Genomic DNA, 16,572 nt, shown 5'->3' with positions numbered 1-16,572 from the left:
GTAACTAAGGTAAAGGTAACATATCAAATCACTGGGATATGATTTTGGAACAGTCGATTAAGTGGTTGGAAAAAAATTAAGTTTGACTTCTACCTCATATAATATAGTAAAGTAAGTATCAGCTATATCAACTTGGTAAGTAAAAAAAATGAAACCACAAGAAAGAAGAAATCATAAAAAAAAATTATCATATAATATAGTAGGTAAATGTCATTTTTAACATTTTAAAAAACTGATAGAAATGACTCCCCAAAATTTAGAAGGCTTGTGTCAATAAAGCATAATAAAGTTGAAATGTAAGATAAAAATGGAGGCTACTGCAACATATGATAGCATATAATAAAATATTCTTCTTACATAAAGAGTTCTTATCAATTCATTAAAAAAGAAACTCATCCCAACTCAAAACTGAGCAAAGAATATGAATACAGACTTCACAAAATAAAAATACAAATGACCAAAAATCACATTAAAAAAAGTTCAAATTGAGTAACAAAGAAATGCAAATTTAAACAAGGTATTACTTTTTTGCCTATCAAATTAGAAAATAATATATTTCAATTAATAAAATCACTGCTGGCAAATGAATGATGTTATGACAGTGTATCTTGGTATAACCTTCCTGGAGAGCAATATGTATCAGTAATTTTTAAAATGTCCACACTGACATTTACCAAGAATTAACTCTGATAAAACAGAGATGCACATAAAGATTGGCATACAAGAGTGCTCATCATAATTTAATTAATAAGAATTACAATTAGAAAATGCCAATAACAGGTAAGTGAAATAAAACATGGGAAATAATTGCAATGACATGTTGGGCAAAGTAGCCTGAAGAATTATAGCTGGGAAGATGTTCATGATACACACTAGGTAAAGACAAACAAAAGACACAAAATTGTGTCCATGTGTCACTACTCCAGTTTGCTTTTCACTAAGAGATACATTTACATAGATATGCGCATCCAAAAGACAGAGGAACTATAGAAAAAGTGTAATAAGAATAAAAGGTATTTAAATTTTTCCTTACATCTCTTTCTATTTTCAAAATTCTCTCTAATGAATATCTGTTTTATAATCAAAAAATTAAACGTGATTTTTAAAGTAAACACCCCTTACCTTAATAAAACCCCAGAGTCCACCAGCAGATGCTTCATCCTGCCCTCTACCAATTCTAGGATCTTCTTGCTCCTCTGGAAAAGTTATGGCTGATGTGGTTCCAGTTCCCTGTGCCAGAGATGTCAAACCAGCTTGCTGAGTAATGGGAGTTGGCAAAATACCTAGTTAATGGCAAAAATGTTAATATATGTAATTTATTCCATAAAAATTCCATAAAAAGAAGACACAATATATGAGATGAGTAGTTCAAAACAGCTTTAATAATGTAACTATATACTCAGGCATTTCAACACTGAGATATGAGCTCAAAGAATCACCTAAACCTTTATAAAATATACAAAATTCCAAAGAAGAAATTTCTTTCCCTCTTCATAAGCTTACACCAAGTGCCCCGAAAATGGACAGAAAATATACATCCCAAAGTACTTCATGTTTGCCCTATGAGCACTTGGATGCATACAGCTATAGTTTGAATCTCTTTAAAGCATAAAAATAACTGATATGAGCACTCAAGCCCATCATACAAAAAGCATGTAAAAATTAGTAAACATATCCATATACCCTATTTTAACTCAAAAAAAAATTCACATATACATACACATAGGTGTCATACTTGTACTCTTGAAAAAATTTTATTTGTTAAGGTAGACAAGCCAAGTTGGATTATAAAATCACAACAAAATTATTTCTTTTCCTAAAATGAGAAACAATAGGCAGAACATGACAGGATGAAGTTTTGATATTGATTTCCAATAACCATTCCAGGGAAGTCGAAAAAGTAGGTGTAACTGACCTAGAAAATAAAATAGTACAATTCCACCAACTTATGGCACATACACTTATTTGTTTTTGAACTTTTACCTGGCTAAATAAAACTACTCCCTGGACCATTCAGTCCTGATAATTTTTTAAGTAAAGCTTTAAAACAAACTCTCAGACTTCACCTTGATGTTTCTCTATAACTGCACAAAATGTTAGGACAAAATTTTCGAATTCTGTCTGACATTCCACATACTAATCATGTACTAAGTTTTATATCATATAAAAATCATATATTAAGTAACATCAGCTTTATTTTAATAATTTGAATGAAAATAGGAAGCTCTGGAGATCAAGGAAAAGGGAATGAAACATTCATGCATGGTAACTGGACCCCTCATACACCGCTGGTGAGAAAGTAAAATGGTGCAGCTGCTTTGGAAAATAGTCTGGTAGCTGTTCAAAAGTCAGCAATTCTGACATGCACCCCAATGTTCACAGCACAGCACTATTTACAACAGGCAAGACATGGAAGCAACCTAAATGTCCATCGACAACTGAATGGAGATATATATATATATATATATATATATATACACACATATACAATGGAACGTTACTCAGCCATAAAAAAGAATGAAATAATGCCATTTGCAGCAACATGGATGTACCTAGAGATTATCATACTAAGTGAAGTAAATCAGACAAAGTATCATATGGTATCACTTATATGTGGAATCTAAAAAATGGTGCAAATGAACTTATTTATAAAACAGAAATAGACTCACAGACATACAAAAAAACCTTATGGTTATCAAAGGAGGAGTGGATAAATTAGGAGTTTGGGATTAACAGATACACACTACTATATATAAAACAGATAAACAACTAGGACCTACTGTATAGCACATGGAACTCTACTCAATATCTTGTAATAACCTATAATGGAAAAGAATCTGAAAAAGAATATAGATATATGTATAACTGAATAACTATGCTGTACACCTGAAACTAACACATGTTGTAAAGCAATTATACTTCAATTAAAAAAAAAACCCTCCAGGAAAAAAAAAAGTCAGCAATTCTGCACCTAGGTATAAACCCAAGAGAAATGAAAACATGTTCACATAAAACCCTACACACAAAGGTTCATAAAATCAGTATTCACAATAGGCAAAAAGTGCAAACAACCCAATAGTTTATCAACTGATGAAATGAATAAACAAAACGTGGTATATCCATACAATGGAATATTATTCAGTCTTAAAAGGAAGTTCTGACACATGCTACAACATGGATGAATCTTGAAAATATTACACTAAGTCACAAAAGATACATATTATGAGTCCATTTATATGAACTGTTCAAATTAAGCAAATTCATAGAAACAGAAAGTAGATTAGTGGTTCTGAGGGCCATGAGGATTGGGAGGAAGGAGGGAGTGACAGCTAATAGGTACGGGGTTTCTTTTGGGGTGATTAAAAGGTTCTAAAATTGATTTTGGTGATGGCTGCACAACTCGATAAATACAGTAACAACTATTAAACGGTACACATGAAAGGGTTGAATTGTATGTGAATTATACCTCAATAAAGCTGTTTTTTAAAAAATAAATAAAACATTCACCATAACCACTTGTTTCAAAGTATCAGTGAGAGAGAGAATTACCTGTCACCGGAGGTGCAGAAAAAGACGGCATCAGGGGTGTCTGGGGAGCTCTTCCTGCATGTCCTCGTGTAATGTCATAGGCTGAGCCGACAGAGAATCCCGAGGTGGGAGGACCCGAAGCGGGGGCAGGTAAGGGAGCATCTGGGGCACAGGTGGAAGGCGGGAAGTGGGATAAAGGAGGGTTACTGAAGGCAGCAGCACTTGGTGGAGAAGCATGAGGTGGTAAAGAGGTAATGAGTGGGGGACCAGAAGGGACCGGTGAAGGAGGCACAAAGGGCAAGGGTGGCGAAGGCTTCACAGGAGGCAGGGACTGCTGAGGGGTGGAGTACGCGTGTGGCGGCAGGGGCGGCACAGTGGACACACTTGGAGAAGAGAAAGTGCTGGCTGCAGCTAGAAAAAGGAGGGCAGGAAAAAAATGCGTCAGGGAAATGTTTTTCACTTAGTTTTCAGTGTCTCATTACTGTCTTCTTGGGAAATTTTAAAATTTAACAGACCCTATCCCAAGAGTTATTTTTAAATGTGTGATTTGAAATATACGACTATGACTGAGTGCAAATGACTTTCAACTCCCATAAGTAAAAGCGGCAGCTATGTAAAATTAAGTTATGGTATTGCAGACCTTTGTGTTTTTGTTTGTTTCGATGTGTTTTTAATAAAATAAAGCCGTTTTTCATCCCTGCTGATATGAGCATAAAACCTCACAATTTAAGGCTCAAACTTTGGTCAGAAGGTTAATCACCACAAAGTCACAGAACATTAGACAAAGCTAACACATACTTGTTAGGATATCTCTGTCATAACAATGATATCTAGTCAGAATGAACATAAAGAACTAAAGTTAAGATAAAGCAAAACATATATGTTTTCTGTCTTCGGGCTTAAATTAAAAAAGGCTATCTCCCTTCATCCTGGCAAAGATTACAGAATTTTTAATATACAGGCACACCTTATTTTATTTTGCTCCGCTTTACAAATTGAAGGGTTGTGGCAACCCTTGTGTCAAGCAAGTCTATCAGCACCATTTTTCCCAACAGTGTTTGTTCTTCATGTCTCTGTGTGACATTTTGGTAATTCTCACAACATTTCAAACTTTTTCATTATTATTATATTTGTTATGGTGATCCATGATCTTTGATGTTACTAATGCAAAAAGATTACAACTCGATAAAAGCTCAGATGATGACGAGCATTTTTAAGCAATACTTTAGCAAAGTTTTTACTTAAGGTACATACATTCTATTTTTAGACATAATATATTGCACACTTAATAGACTACAGTATAGTGTAACCGTAATTTTTTATATGCACTGGGAAACAAAAAAATTCATGTGACTCATGAGGTATGCCTCTATGCTTTTTTAAATGACTCTGAGAAAAGATGACAGCATCTTGACTATCCTCAAAACATACTGATGCTAGACAACTGCACGTACCTAAAGGGGCTGGCGGGGAAGACGGCTGTGCCGCTGTGGCAGCGACAGCCAGTCCCGCTGAACTTGGTGGAGGAGTCCCAGGTGGTGTTGTCTCTATTCCACTCTCTTCCATCATTTTTCTTCAATTACGGTAAAACTGTAAAAATATTAAAATGCAATAAATATTACACAGTAATAAAAAGTATATTTTTAAACCTTGTATAGTGAGAGAATAGCTTTTTAAAATAATCAACAGACAGATGTCTGTCTTTACTGTTTATAATGCCACTTATCTCCAGGTGAAGGGTTTGTCAAAATTCCTACGAAAATAGTCTGTGAGAATATTTACTGTGCAAACAATCTGAGACATTTTCATACACCTACTCCATTACTGAGAAATAATTTTACATTAACTAAGTAATTAATTACCCAATATATTTCAAATAGTAAATTACTAATTTAATTTCTGCCACATGAATGCATGGTAGATTTATATCTAGATTCCAGTCACTATTACTTTTAAAATAAAAATAAATTATTTAAAGTATTCTTGAAACACTTCCTCTCTCATTAAGCAGTGTACGCGGGCTACTCTTGTTAACAGTAAAAAAAAATTTTTTTACTGTGCTCGATTCCCAGGTTTTCTTAGTCTACGTTCTAAAATGTGCCCCATAATGGCTAAATGATATGTCTCGGGTTTTAGAAAAGTTAACTGTGGCAAAAATGCCACTAGATAGCATTTCGACCTAACAGTCAAAAATGGGTTACAAAATGTGGGAAAACTTCCTTAAAAATTACAAATTTTCAAGCCTGCCTCAAGTATAAAATCAAAACTTCTAAACCTACCAAATAAGTTTTTGAAGTTTTTACTCATTTAACAAATATTCAGTGACGGTCAACCACTTGCCAAGCACTGTACTGGTGCCTCTGGAAATACAGTGTAGCAAAACAAACAAACTGGACTTAAAGTCCAGTCCGGAAGACAGTCAAACAATAACAGCAACGTAACACTGAACCATAGCCTGAATGATGTGCTCTGAGAGCAAGAACAATTCTGCTCTCTGGGAATACGGTTTTGACTTGCGGACAGAAAAGGGTTCCCCAAGAAGTCACATATAAGCTGAGATCTGAGGGACAATCAGAATTTAATTAGGCAAGGGAAAGGAGCTAAAGAGGGCACATGCCAGAAAAAGTGAATACAGAGAAGGTATAAAGGCCCTGGAAGGTTGAGGAACATTGACACATTCAAGAAAATGCATGCAGCAAAAAGCAGAAAGGAATAATGAGGACCGGAGACATGGACAGGAGCTCAGACTGTGCTGAGACGTATAAGCCAAATTGAAGAGTTGGGTCTTTTAAGAACAGAAAGTCACTGTGGGGCATTCAAACTGGGAATGACATATTGGGTCTTTTCACTTGTTTGAAGAAATTCCAGATTCACAAGAAGATGCCAAAATATAGCAGACTTCATGAGTACCTTAAACCCAGTTTCTGCCAATGATGGCATCCTACATAACTAGACAACGGTGATAAAACCCAGGAAATTAACATTGGTACAATGCGAGTAACTGAACTACAGACCTTACTTGGATTTCACCTGTTTTTACATTCACGTGTGTGTGTGTGTGTGTGTGTGTGTGTGTGTGTTTGTGTGTGTGTGTGTGTGTGTGTGTGTAGTTCTATGAAGTTTCATCATATGCACTGACTCATGTAGCTACCACCACAATCAGGACACACAACTGTTCCATCACCCCAAAGAAACTCCCACATGCTGCTCCTTGGTCACACCCTCTCATCAACCATAAGCTCTGGCAACCAACTGTTCTCTACCATTTTCTCATTTCATGAATGTTACATAAATAGAATCATACAGCACACAACTTTTTGAGATTGGCTTTTTTCACTCAACAGAATGCTCTTAAGATCCATCCAAGTTGTTGGATATATCAATGGTTGGTTCTTTATTGCTGAAGAGTATTCCATTTTATAGTTGTACCACTGTTTGCTTATCCATTTATTTGTTGAAGGACATTTAAGCTGATTCCAGCTTTTGGCAATTCATATTTGTGTTTTGGAAAAATTCCTCTGACCACAGTATGCAGTTTGTGCCATAGGGCAGTCAGAGTACATGCAGAGAGACCATTAAGAAGGATATAGAAGTAGTTCAAATAACATCCTAGGTTAGTGATTCTCAAATGGGGAGTGGAGGAGGGTGATTCTTCCCCTCTCCCCCGCAAGGGTCATTTGGCAATGTCTGGAGACATATTTGTTTGTCAGAACTAGGGGGTATTACTGGCATCTAGTAGGTAAAGGCTGGGGATAATGCTAAAAATCCTACAATGCACAGGATGGCCCCCACAAGAAAGAGTTATCTGGCCCCAGACTAAGGTGATGATAGTGGAGATGGAGAGAGTGGATAGACTCAAGAAATGTTTAGGTGGTTAACACTCAGTGATAGACTGTATATGGGGTCCAGGAGGGGGAGAGGCATGACTTGCACAACTGGAGAGATGATGGTGCCATTCAGTAAGACAGGGAACACTGGAGGAGGTCAAGGTGTATGTCTGACATCTTGGGAGAGGAGGGATTATGCAGTATTTAATACTGGACATGCTAAGTTCAAGCTCCTTGAAACATCCAAGTACCGCTGACTTGGTCGGCAGCTCAGAAACCACATAAATGTGGGCTTCATCAGTTTACTGATAGTCTCTAAAGTCATGTGCTGAAAAGAAATTATCTGAGAAGACCAAGAGAAAAAAGAAGATGGCCCAACGAACCCTTGAAGAAGAGCCCAGGAGAAAAAAAAAGCCTGCAGAGAAGAATGAAAGACCAGAAAGATAGGAAGAAAACCAGGAGGCTGTGGTGTCCAAAAGCCAGAGAAGAGTGTTTCAAGGTAGGAATGGGCAACAGTATCAAACGCTACAGAAAAGACAAATAGGATGATATATGAAAAAGTCAACAGATTTGCCAAACTGGAGATAAAACTCAGTGAGAGCCGTTTCCATAGAAGGAGTGGGGATAGAAGCCAATTTCCACTGGACTGAGGTGCGAGGTGAAGCAAATATGTACAACACTTTCCAAAAGGTCTGTTGTGAATGTAGAGGAAAGATCTGTGGCAGTAAGTAGAAAACAGGTATCCAGGGAAGCAAAATCCTTTCATTCAATACCTACAGACGAAGATAATCAGGGACAGAATGGCCTTCTGGGGACTTTATCACTCCCTGACAAAGCTACCTCTTTTCCCCATCTCATTTGTCCACTGGTTATTCATCTTCCTCCAACAGATGTTACCAATTCTCATAGTAATTAGTAGAAGTCATATTTAAAGATAAATATTAATGAATGCATTTGCAAAAGAACCTGTCCAATGAATACAATCTATAAAATGGAATAATTGGTCAATTTCTTTCTGTCTTTAAAAGCCATACTATTTGAGAACTGGCTTAATGACAATATTGGGTAAATTTTGGATGCATAAACATAATAACTTCTACTAAAGAAAAGCTCCTGTGATAAAAGTAACAGCAAAGTGTCAGGGTTGGTAAAGGTTCTAGTGCTCATTCTCGACCCAAAAAGGATATTAATGGATCAGCATTAAAGAAAAAGTGATGGAAATGGCTTGGAAAATTGAGTCCTCAGTCTCTGGACCGACCCTGATCTTCCAATTTGCTTGTGTCTTGGTTCTTCAGTTAAAAAGGATGCCAGCTGGGCTTCCCTGGTGGCGCAGTGGTTGAGAGTCCGCCTGCCGATGCAGGGGACACAGGTTCGTGCCGCGGTCCGGGAAGATCCCACATGCCGCGGAGCGGCTGGGCCCGTGAGCATGGCCGCTGAGCCTGCGCGTCCGGAGCCTGTGCTCCGCAACGTGAGAGGCCACAACAGTGAGAGGCCCGCGTACCGTCGGTTCCTTAACTGAAGCTGTGGCTGCCTGCCACGCCCCCCGCTGCCATCTTGCCCCTCGTCCCTCCCAGAGCATCTCACCCCACCCTCATGTTCAGGGGGGATGTGGGCATGCAGGTGGCAAGGGCTCTGCCTCCACCCCTCCAGCCCACCCAGCAATCGCCCCCTTCTTTCCCTGGGGGCCCAGAATGTAGATATTGTACAAAAGTTTCTAAATCCCTTCTTTTCCATGCACTTTTTTTAATTTAAGAGGGTGGGCTCCCAGGTGGGAACCCCCCACAATAAAGTCTGTCAATGTTTGGAAAAAAAAAAAAAGTATCTTATAAAGATACAAGAAAAGGTTTGATAAACGTAAATGCTCGTTAAAAGCGATTATTATTGTTGATTACCGGTTCAAAAGACAATCTCTACTACCCTTTAGTGAGCACTGCTACAGGAAGGTCCGAGTTTTGTCTCTGCATTCCCACTTCTTATCCCCAAATAACTTCCATAAATGTTCACTGACAAAATAGCAGCTGTACAGGGAAAAGACTGGAATGCCAAAATGTGTCACGTTCCCAGAAATGTACATGTTGTCTCTTAAAATAACTACTTGGAATGACAAAAACTCTCTTGGACTGGACAAATTCTGCCAATCTAGATAACGGGCTATCCGGCAAACTTGGCCGAAGCAGTTCCCAGGAACGAACAAAGAGCCGACTGCAAAAGCCCTCTGGAGCGGCGCTAGGCACCGATGGGGGAACCCAAGGGAAAGGAAGCTACATCCCATTACCCGTCCCCATTTGTTGACCCAGGAGTCTCTCAGGCGGTAGCGGCCTCCCCGCAAGCTCTGCCACGTCTCCAGGCCGGGCTGGGCCGAGCTAAGGTCAATGGGCTCCTTCCTCGTTCTCTCCCCTCCGGCCAGCGCGGTGGAAGGTGGAGCCCAACAGCCCGGGGCGCCGGAGTCGGTCCCTGAACTGGAGCAAAGGGCCGGATAAGAACCCCGGGCCGCACCCACCGTGTAAGCCGCGGCGGGAACGGCCTGCCTCTCGAAGCGCACCCTGAACCCTGCATGCACCCACGGTCCGCGCCCGGAGTGCACGACGGCGGAACTCCCAAACTACCCTCGCTCTCCGGGCGCCTGCTGGCCCGCCCACCTCGCACCACGGCGCCCCAGGGCGCCGGTTTGGGAGCCGGCGTCCCGTCCGGCCGCCCGCATGCACCCGCGTTACTGCCAGGCTGACGCTCACCTGCGGGCCGGAGAGACTGTCTGCGGGGCAGTGAAAAGCGGGGACTAGAGAGGCTGACCTGTAGGACTACGACTACGAGAAGACGAGCAAGATACAGGTAAGAGCTCGCCGCGCGCGCGCCCGCCTCCAAGATGGCCACCGTAGGTGCACGTTCCTGCGCTGCCACGTCGGCCGCGCGCCGCCCCGCCCCGCGCCCCTCCCCGTCTCGCTCGCCCGGAACCCCGACCCGTGGCCGCAAATTAAACTTGCCGGAGTACTTGGGGCCAAAGATCTTCCTGCCCGCAGGGCTGGGTGCTGCCCAGCTCTAGGAGCATTCTCCAGCAGGACTGCCTAACTTTCCACGCCGCAACCTCCGTACGCGAGAAAGGAACCCTTGTTACTGGGTGTAGCACACTTTGTGCCGTGGCCGCCCGCGGGGATGACGATGAACCAGCCCGGGTCGTCCAGTCCAGTCCCCGCCTCCAGGAAGGACCTCGCTCCAGAAACAGGAGACTTATCCTATGTATTTTCAAAGATTTCCAGATAATAGCGGTTGCATCAAGGAAGAGAGCACGGTGGCAGCTACCATACTGATTTCCCCCCCAAAGTTCATTCATGTATTACACATTCTTTTGATTTCCCCCCCAAAGTTCATTCATGTATTACACATTTTTTTAAATGGAAAACCAAAGATTATCCACTTTCTTAACCTTACGTGCTGCACTTAAAACATTTCCTGAAAGTCGGTGCTCAATAATGTACACTAAATAAATCAATGAATAGAGTGCAATGGAAGAATATAAAGAATTTGCAATCAGAAGTCCTGTTTAGGTCCAGGAGTGCCCTAATGCCACTTGAGCAGTCATGGGACCTTGTATAGGTCACTTATTCTCCCTAAGTCTCCATATTCCATCTGTAAGATAGGAATAATATTGTTTGCCATCTCTAATCAAGCAGGTAACAGAGTTACAATAAGACATACGAAAGCACTTTTTAAACTGAGTGGTAAACACATGAAAAACTTGTTTTTATTGTTCCCAAATTCCTTCAGGAACTCATTTGTAGATTTAGCATTAATATAATATCCCGGACTTGACAGCTGAAAGCATTTAAAAATACCAATACCTCACTGAAGTGTTAATACTATTTAACTATGCCCTAACTTCAGACAAAATGATTTGCAGCTGCAGTGGGTTGTTCCCTTTGGCAGTGACTCTTATCCCACCCGATAAGAATGTGTGTAGATGTCTGTCTAGGTTACTCTCCAGAAAGTGCTGTTTGGGTTGGTGTTGAAAATAGTTACCATCTCTATCCTCTTTGGTCTACACCCTTAATAGCTATAAGAACTGTTCCTTTCTTCATTCATTCAACAAATATTTATTAGTGGCTGCAATGTGCTGAGCATCAGTACTGGAAATGTAGGAATGAACAAGACAGACAAGATCCTTACACTGAGGGAGAGGCAGATCTTCTCACAGGAGAGGCAGGCTATGAGCAGGAAAATAAAAGAACTAAGTACTGTTTGTGATGGGCACTTTGAGGAAAGTCAATAGGGTGATTATTATTGACAGTAATTGGGGTAGGCCACTTTGGATAGGACAGATGTGCAAGGCTTCTCTGAGGAGGTGCGATTTGAGTACAGATCATAAGGAAGCAGCCCTGTGGTTCTCTGAGCAGAAGGAAGAGCATGCAAAGGCTCTGAGGGAGGGTGACTGGCAAATTTGCAGAACAAGAAGGAAATCGGGACTGAGAGGGTGGTAAGAAATTAGGTCAGAGAGATAGCCAGGCCAAATCGTAGCCAGCCTTGTAGGCCATCTTAAGGCCTTTGGGTTATATTCTGAGAGAAATGAGAAGCAGGTGGAAGGTTTTGAGCAGAGGAGAGACAAGACTTGACTTCAGTTTTAAATCATATTCTGATTGCTGTGAGGACTGTAGGCAGGTGCAAAGACTAAAGCAGAGTGATCATAATGAGGTGATGGTGCCTTAGAGTAACTAATGGGATGAGGGCAGAGCAGGTACATGGTGTGGACATATTTTGAAGGTTAAGCTGTCATGATTTACTGATCGATTGGATGTGGCTGTATTAGTTTCCTAAGAGTGCCAAAAAAAATTACCACAACTGGTTGGCTAAAAGCAACAGAAATTTATTCTCACACAGTTCTAGAGACCAGAAGTCCAAACTCAAGGGTCAGCAGGGCCTCTCTGAAGGCTCTAGGACAGCATCCTTCCTTGCCTCTTCTAGCTTCAGGGGAACCAGATGTTCTTTGGCTTGTGCCAGCCTAACTCCAATTTCTGCCTTTATGTCCACATGGCCTCCTCTCCTGTGTCTCTGTGTCTCAAATCTCCCCTCTGGCTTTCTTTTATAAACATGCCTGTCACTGCATTTAGGGCCCACTCTAAATCCACAATAATCTCATCTCAAGATCCTTGAGGATCTAGACCCTATTTCTAAATAAGGTCCTATTCACAAGTTCCAGGTGGACGCATCTTTTTTGTGAAGAACACTATTCTACCCACTTACATGGGTCATGAGAAACAGGAGTCAACCAAATAAGCAGGATTATAAAATAGGTTTTGAAGTTAACCTTGAATTGCATTTATAAATTGTTTTACTCATCATGTCTCATTTAAACTTCAAAACAACTTTGTGTGGCAGGTATTATTATTATTCCAATATAAGAAATAAGAAAACTAAGGGTCTGAGAATTGTGTGTAGGCCTGGAATTAGAACCCAGAATTCTTCAGCTATACCCCAGATTCTTGCCTGCTTTTGGGGTGGTGGGGTAAGAAGATATATTCTTAAACGGAGGGCATTGAGGGGAGTCAATGGAAGATTATAGCTTAATGACAGACCTACTTAGGTTTTTTGGTTTTAGCTAGCAGAACTCATGAAATTTTTTTGTACAGGAAGTTTCTAACACATAAGAGAGTTCATTTCTGAGCTACAGTGCCATAGTGGAATTTTGCTTTTATTGCTCAAAACCAGAGGCAAACAAAATTATTTCCCACTTGAGGCTTTTTTCAGCTCAATTTGTAGTTAATAGATCTATTCTTAAATAGTCTTAAAACAGTCCATAAAGTTTGTACTATTCATATGAATATTGATGTGTTTATCTCCAGGTGGAGAGGAGACCAGGCTGAGGCTCTGAGCATCTGCAGCATAATAGAGGCCGAGCTGAATCTGTTTGAGAGAACAGTCAGTGAGTTATACAACCAGGAAGGACACATCAGCAGATGTGTCAAGGGTACCGGCTCATGCATGGAGATCAGGGGCTCATACCCACATCCAACTCCTGCAAAGAGGAGATGTAAGTTCCTTTGGCACCTAGGAAGGAGGAGGATGGTTGTCCCAAACACTGCATGGGACATACCTGTACTAAGAAATTATTCATTGTTTATCTGGAATTCAGCTTTAGGAGGAAAGCAAGCCATGACTGAGAGTCTGAGAGGCAATGTAGTGTAGATTAGTACACAGATATTGGTACCAGATGCCCTGGATTTGAATCCTGACTCTACACCTGCTAGGTCAACAGGGCATGTCACTTAAACTCACTGTGTCTTGATTTTTTCACCTATAGAATGAGAATTATACTAATACTTACCTCATAGTTTTGTTGTTGTTGTATTTCAGGTTTTTTTTTTTTGGCTGCGTAGGTCTTCATTGTTGCGCGTGGGCTTTCTCTAGTTGTGGCGCGCAGGGGCTACTCTTCGTTGTGGTGTGCAGGCTTCTTATTGTGGCGGCTTCTCTTGCTGTGGAGCAGGGGCTCTAGGTGCGTGGGCTTCAGTAGCTGTGGCACGCGGGCTCCGCAGTTGTGGCACACAGGCTTAGTTGCTCTGCGGCATGTGGGATCTTCCTAGACCAGGGCTTGAACCCGTGTCGCCTGCATTGGCAGGCGGATTCTTAATCACTGCACCACCAGGGAAGCCCCTTACCTCATAGTTTTTTTACTTGTGGATTGAATAACTTAATATGTGTGAAGTGCTTAGAACAGCACCTAAATCACAGTATGCTCTAGATAAGTGTTAGAGATAATATTCTGTATATATTCTTTGACTTTTAAATTGCCTAAATATTCACCTGACAATGACTGTTTTAAACCAAAAAGATTTTTATTTAGGTGAGTCTGAGTTGTAATTTCCAAATAAAGTTTTTAAATGCTTCTTTGTTTGTTTTCAACGACAGAAAATTTAGTTTAGTTTTAAACAGAGTGACTCAACCTCTTGATTTGCCCAGGACACTCCCAATTTAATGCCATATTCTCAGCATAATTATTAAAAGCACCCACCTTTTACTCTCAAAAGTGTTCCAATTTGGACAATAAATCTTGTACTTATCCTAGTTACAGAGATATTAAGAAGTTACTCTCTTTGCACATGTGAGTTATAGTGTGGAAATGTCAGTACCTGCTCCTCACCTGAACACACGTAATCATCATCACCAGAGTCCACTGCAGTTTGCTTCAAAACACTAACTTATCTTTCTAAAATATGCATTTATAAAAACACTCTGACTCCTCATTGCCTGAATGGTAAAATCTTAAAAACTCAACTTATCCATATTTTCTAGACTCTTCTCCTCTTTCTGCATCTTCCTCCATATTCTCCAGGCACCAGCCTCAAGGATATGCCCCCTCCTGAAACCATGTGCCTTTGCTCTGATCAGTCCCTCTTCCTGAAATGCCTTTTCCCTTTCCACCAAATGAGGAATCCTCATTTTTCAAGGACAAGCTCAAAGTTTTCTTCCATTATCAACCTTTGTGCATTGCATTTTTGTTGATTTTGTCTATATTCACTGTTCATTTATAAGCTCCTTGATGGCAATAACTTTGTCTTTAAAATCCCAATACATTCAAATGTTTACATAGAGTGACATGTTATCTGCAGACAGTGACAGTTTTACTTCTTCTTTTCCAACCTGGATTCCTTTTATTTCTTTTTCTTCTCTGATTGCCATGGCTAGGACTTCCAAAACTATGTTGAATGAAAGTGGAGAGAGTGGACATCCTTATCTTGTTCCTGACCTTAGAGGAAATGCTTTCAGTTTTTCACCATTGAAAATAATGTTTGCTGTGGGTTTGTCATATAAGGCCTTTATTATGTTGAGGTATGTTCCCTCTGTGTCCACTTTCTGGAGAGTTTTTATCATAAATGGGTGTTAAAGTTTGTCAAAAACTTTTTCTGCATCTATTGAGATGATCATATGGTTTTTATCCTTCTGCTTGTTAATGTGGTGTATCACATTGATTAATTTACGTATGTTGAAGAATCCTGTATCCCTGGGATAGATCATGGTGTATGATCCTTTTAATGTGTTGTTGGATTTGGTTTGCTAGTATTTTGTTGAGGATTTTTGCGTCTATGTTCATCAGTGATAAAGGCCTGTAATTTTCTTTTTTTGTGTGATATCTTTGTCTGGTTTTGGTTTCAGGGTGATGGTGGCCTCGTAGAGTGAGCTTGGAAGTGTTCCTTCCTCTGCAATTTTTTGGAAGAGTTTCAGAATGTTAGGTGTTAAACCCCCAACAGCCAAAGCAACCTTGAGAAAGGAAAACAGAGCTGGAGGAATCAGGCTCCCTGACTTCAGACTATACTATTTTGATGACTGTAGCTTTGTAGTATGTATGGCACTGGCACAAAAACCGAAATATAGATCAATGGAACAGGATAGAAAGTCCAGAGATAAACCCATGCACCTATGGTCACCTAATCTATGACAAAAGAGGCAAGAATATACAATGGAGAAAAGACAGTCTCTTCAATAAATGGTGCTGGGAAAACTGGACAGCTACGTGTAAAAGAATGAAATCAGAACATTCTATAACACCATACACAAAAATAAACTCAAAATAGGTTAAAGACCTAAATGTAAGGCTGGATACTATAAAACTTATAGAGGAAAACAGGGCTTCCCTGGTGGCGCAGTGGTTGCGCGTCCGCCTGCCGATGCAGGGGAGCCGGGTTCGCGCCCCGGTCTGGGAGGATCCCACATGCCTCGGAGCGCTGGGCCCGTGAGCCATGGCCGCTGAGCCTGCGCGTCCGGAGCCTGTGCTCCGCAACGGGAGAGGCCACAACAGAGGGAGGCCCGCATACCACAAAAAAAAAAAACAAAAACAAAACTTATAGAGGAAAACATAGGCATAACACTCTTTAACATAAATTGCAGCAAGATCTTTTTCAATCCACCTCCTAGAGTAATGAATGGGACCTAATTAAACCTAAAAGCTTTTGCACAGCAGAGGAAACCATAAACAAAACAAAAAGACAACCCTCAGAATGGGAGAAAATATTTGCAAACAAATCAACTGACAAGGGATTAATCTCCAAAATATACAAACAGCTCATGCAGCTCAATATCAAAAAAACAAACAACCCTATCAAAAAATGGACAGAAGATCTAAATAGATATTTCTCCAAAGAATACATACAGGTGGCTAAAAAGCACATGAAAAGATGCTCAACATCCCTAATTATTAGAGAAATGCAAATCAAAACTACAATGAGGTATCACC

The 16,572-nt window shown here is 40.5% G+C and overlaps 1 protein-coding gene across 4 annotated transcripts in view; it reads right to left on the bottom strand.

The window, feature by feature from the left end:
- Positions 1–10,489, bottom strand: part of PRRC1 (proline rich coiled-coil 1) — a 46,033-nt gene extending 35,544 nt beyond the window's left edge. Inside the window, exons 1-5 of one of the 4 annotated variants that reach the window (XM_007123463.4) lie at positions 10,088–10,255; positions 9,631–9,814; positions 4,983–5,118; positions 3,550–3,939; positions 1,123–1,283 (exon numbers count right to left, since the gene is read on the bottom strand). In XM_007123463.4, the coding sequence (XP_007123525.1) occupies positions 1,123–1,283; positions 3,550–3,939; positions 4,983–5,097 (666 nt within the window). In that variant the 5' untranslated portion in view covers positions 5,098–5,118; positions 9,631–9,814; positions 10,088–10,255. Of the gene's footprint in view, positions 1–1,122; positions 1,284–3,549; positions 3,940–4,982; positions 5,119–9,630; positions 9,815–9,855; positions 9,962–10,087; positions 10,256–10,336 lie in introns of those variants that run through there. The other 3 variants (XM_007123465.4, XM_007123462.4, XM_007123466.4) reach the window with 3 other exon arrangements.
- Positions 10,490–16,572: the final 6,083 nt, after the last annotated feature.

The sequence above is a fragment of the Physeter macrocephalus genome, chromosome 8, assembly GCF_002837175.3.
Source record: "Physeter macrocephalus isolate SW-GA chromosome 8, ASM283717v5, whole genome shotgun sequence".
Lineage (NCBI taxonomy): Eukaryota > Metazoa > Chordata > Mammalia > Artiodactyla > Physeteridae > Physeter > Physeter macrocephalus.
This window is presented reverse-complemented; position numbering and strand designations above follow the sequence as displayed.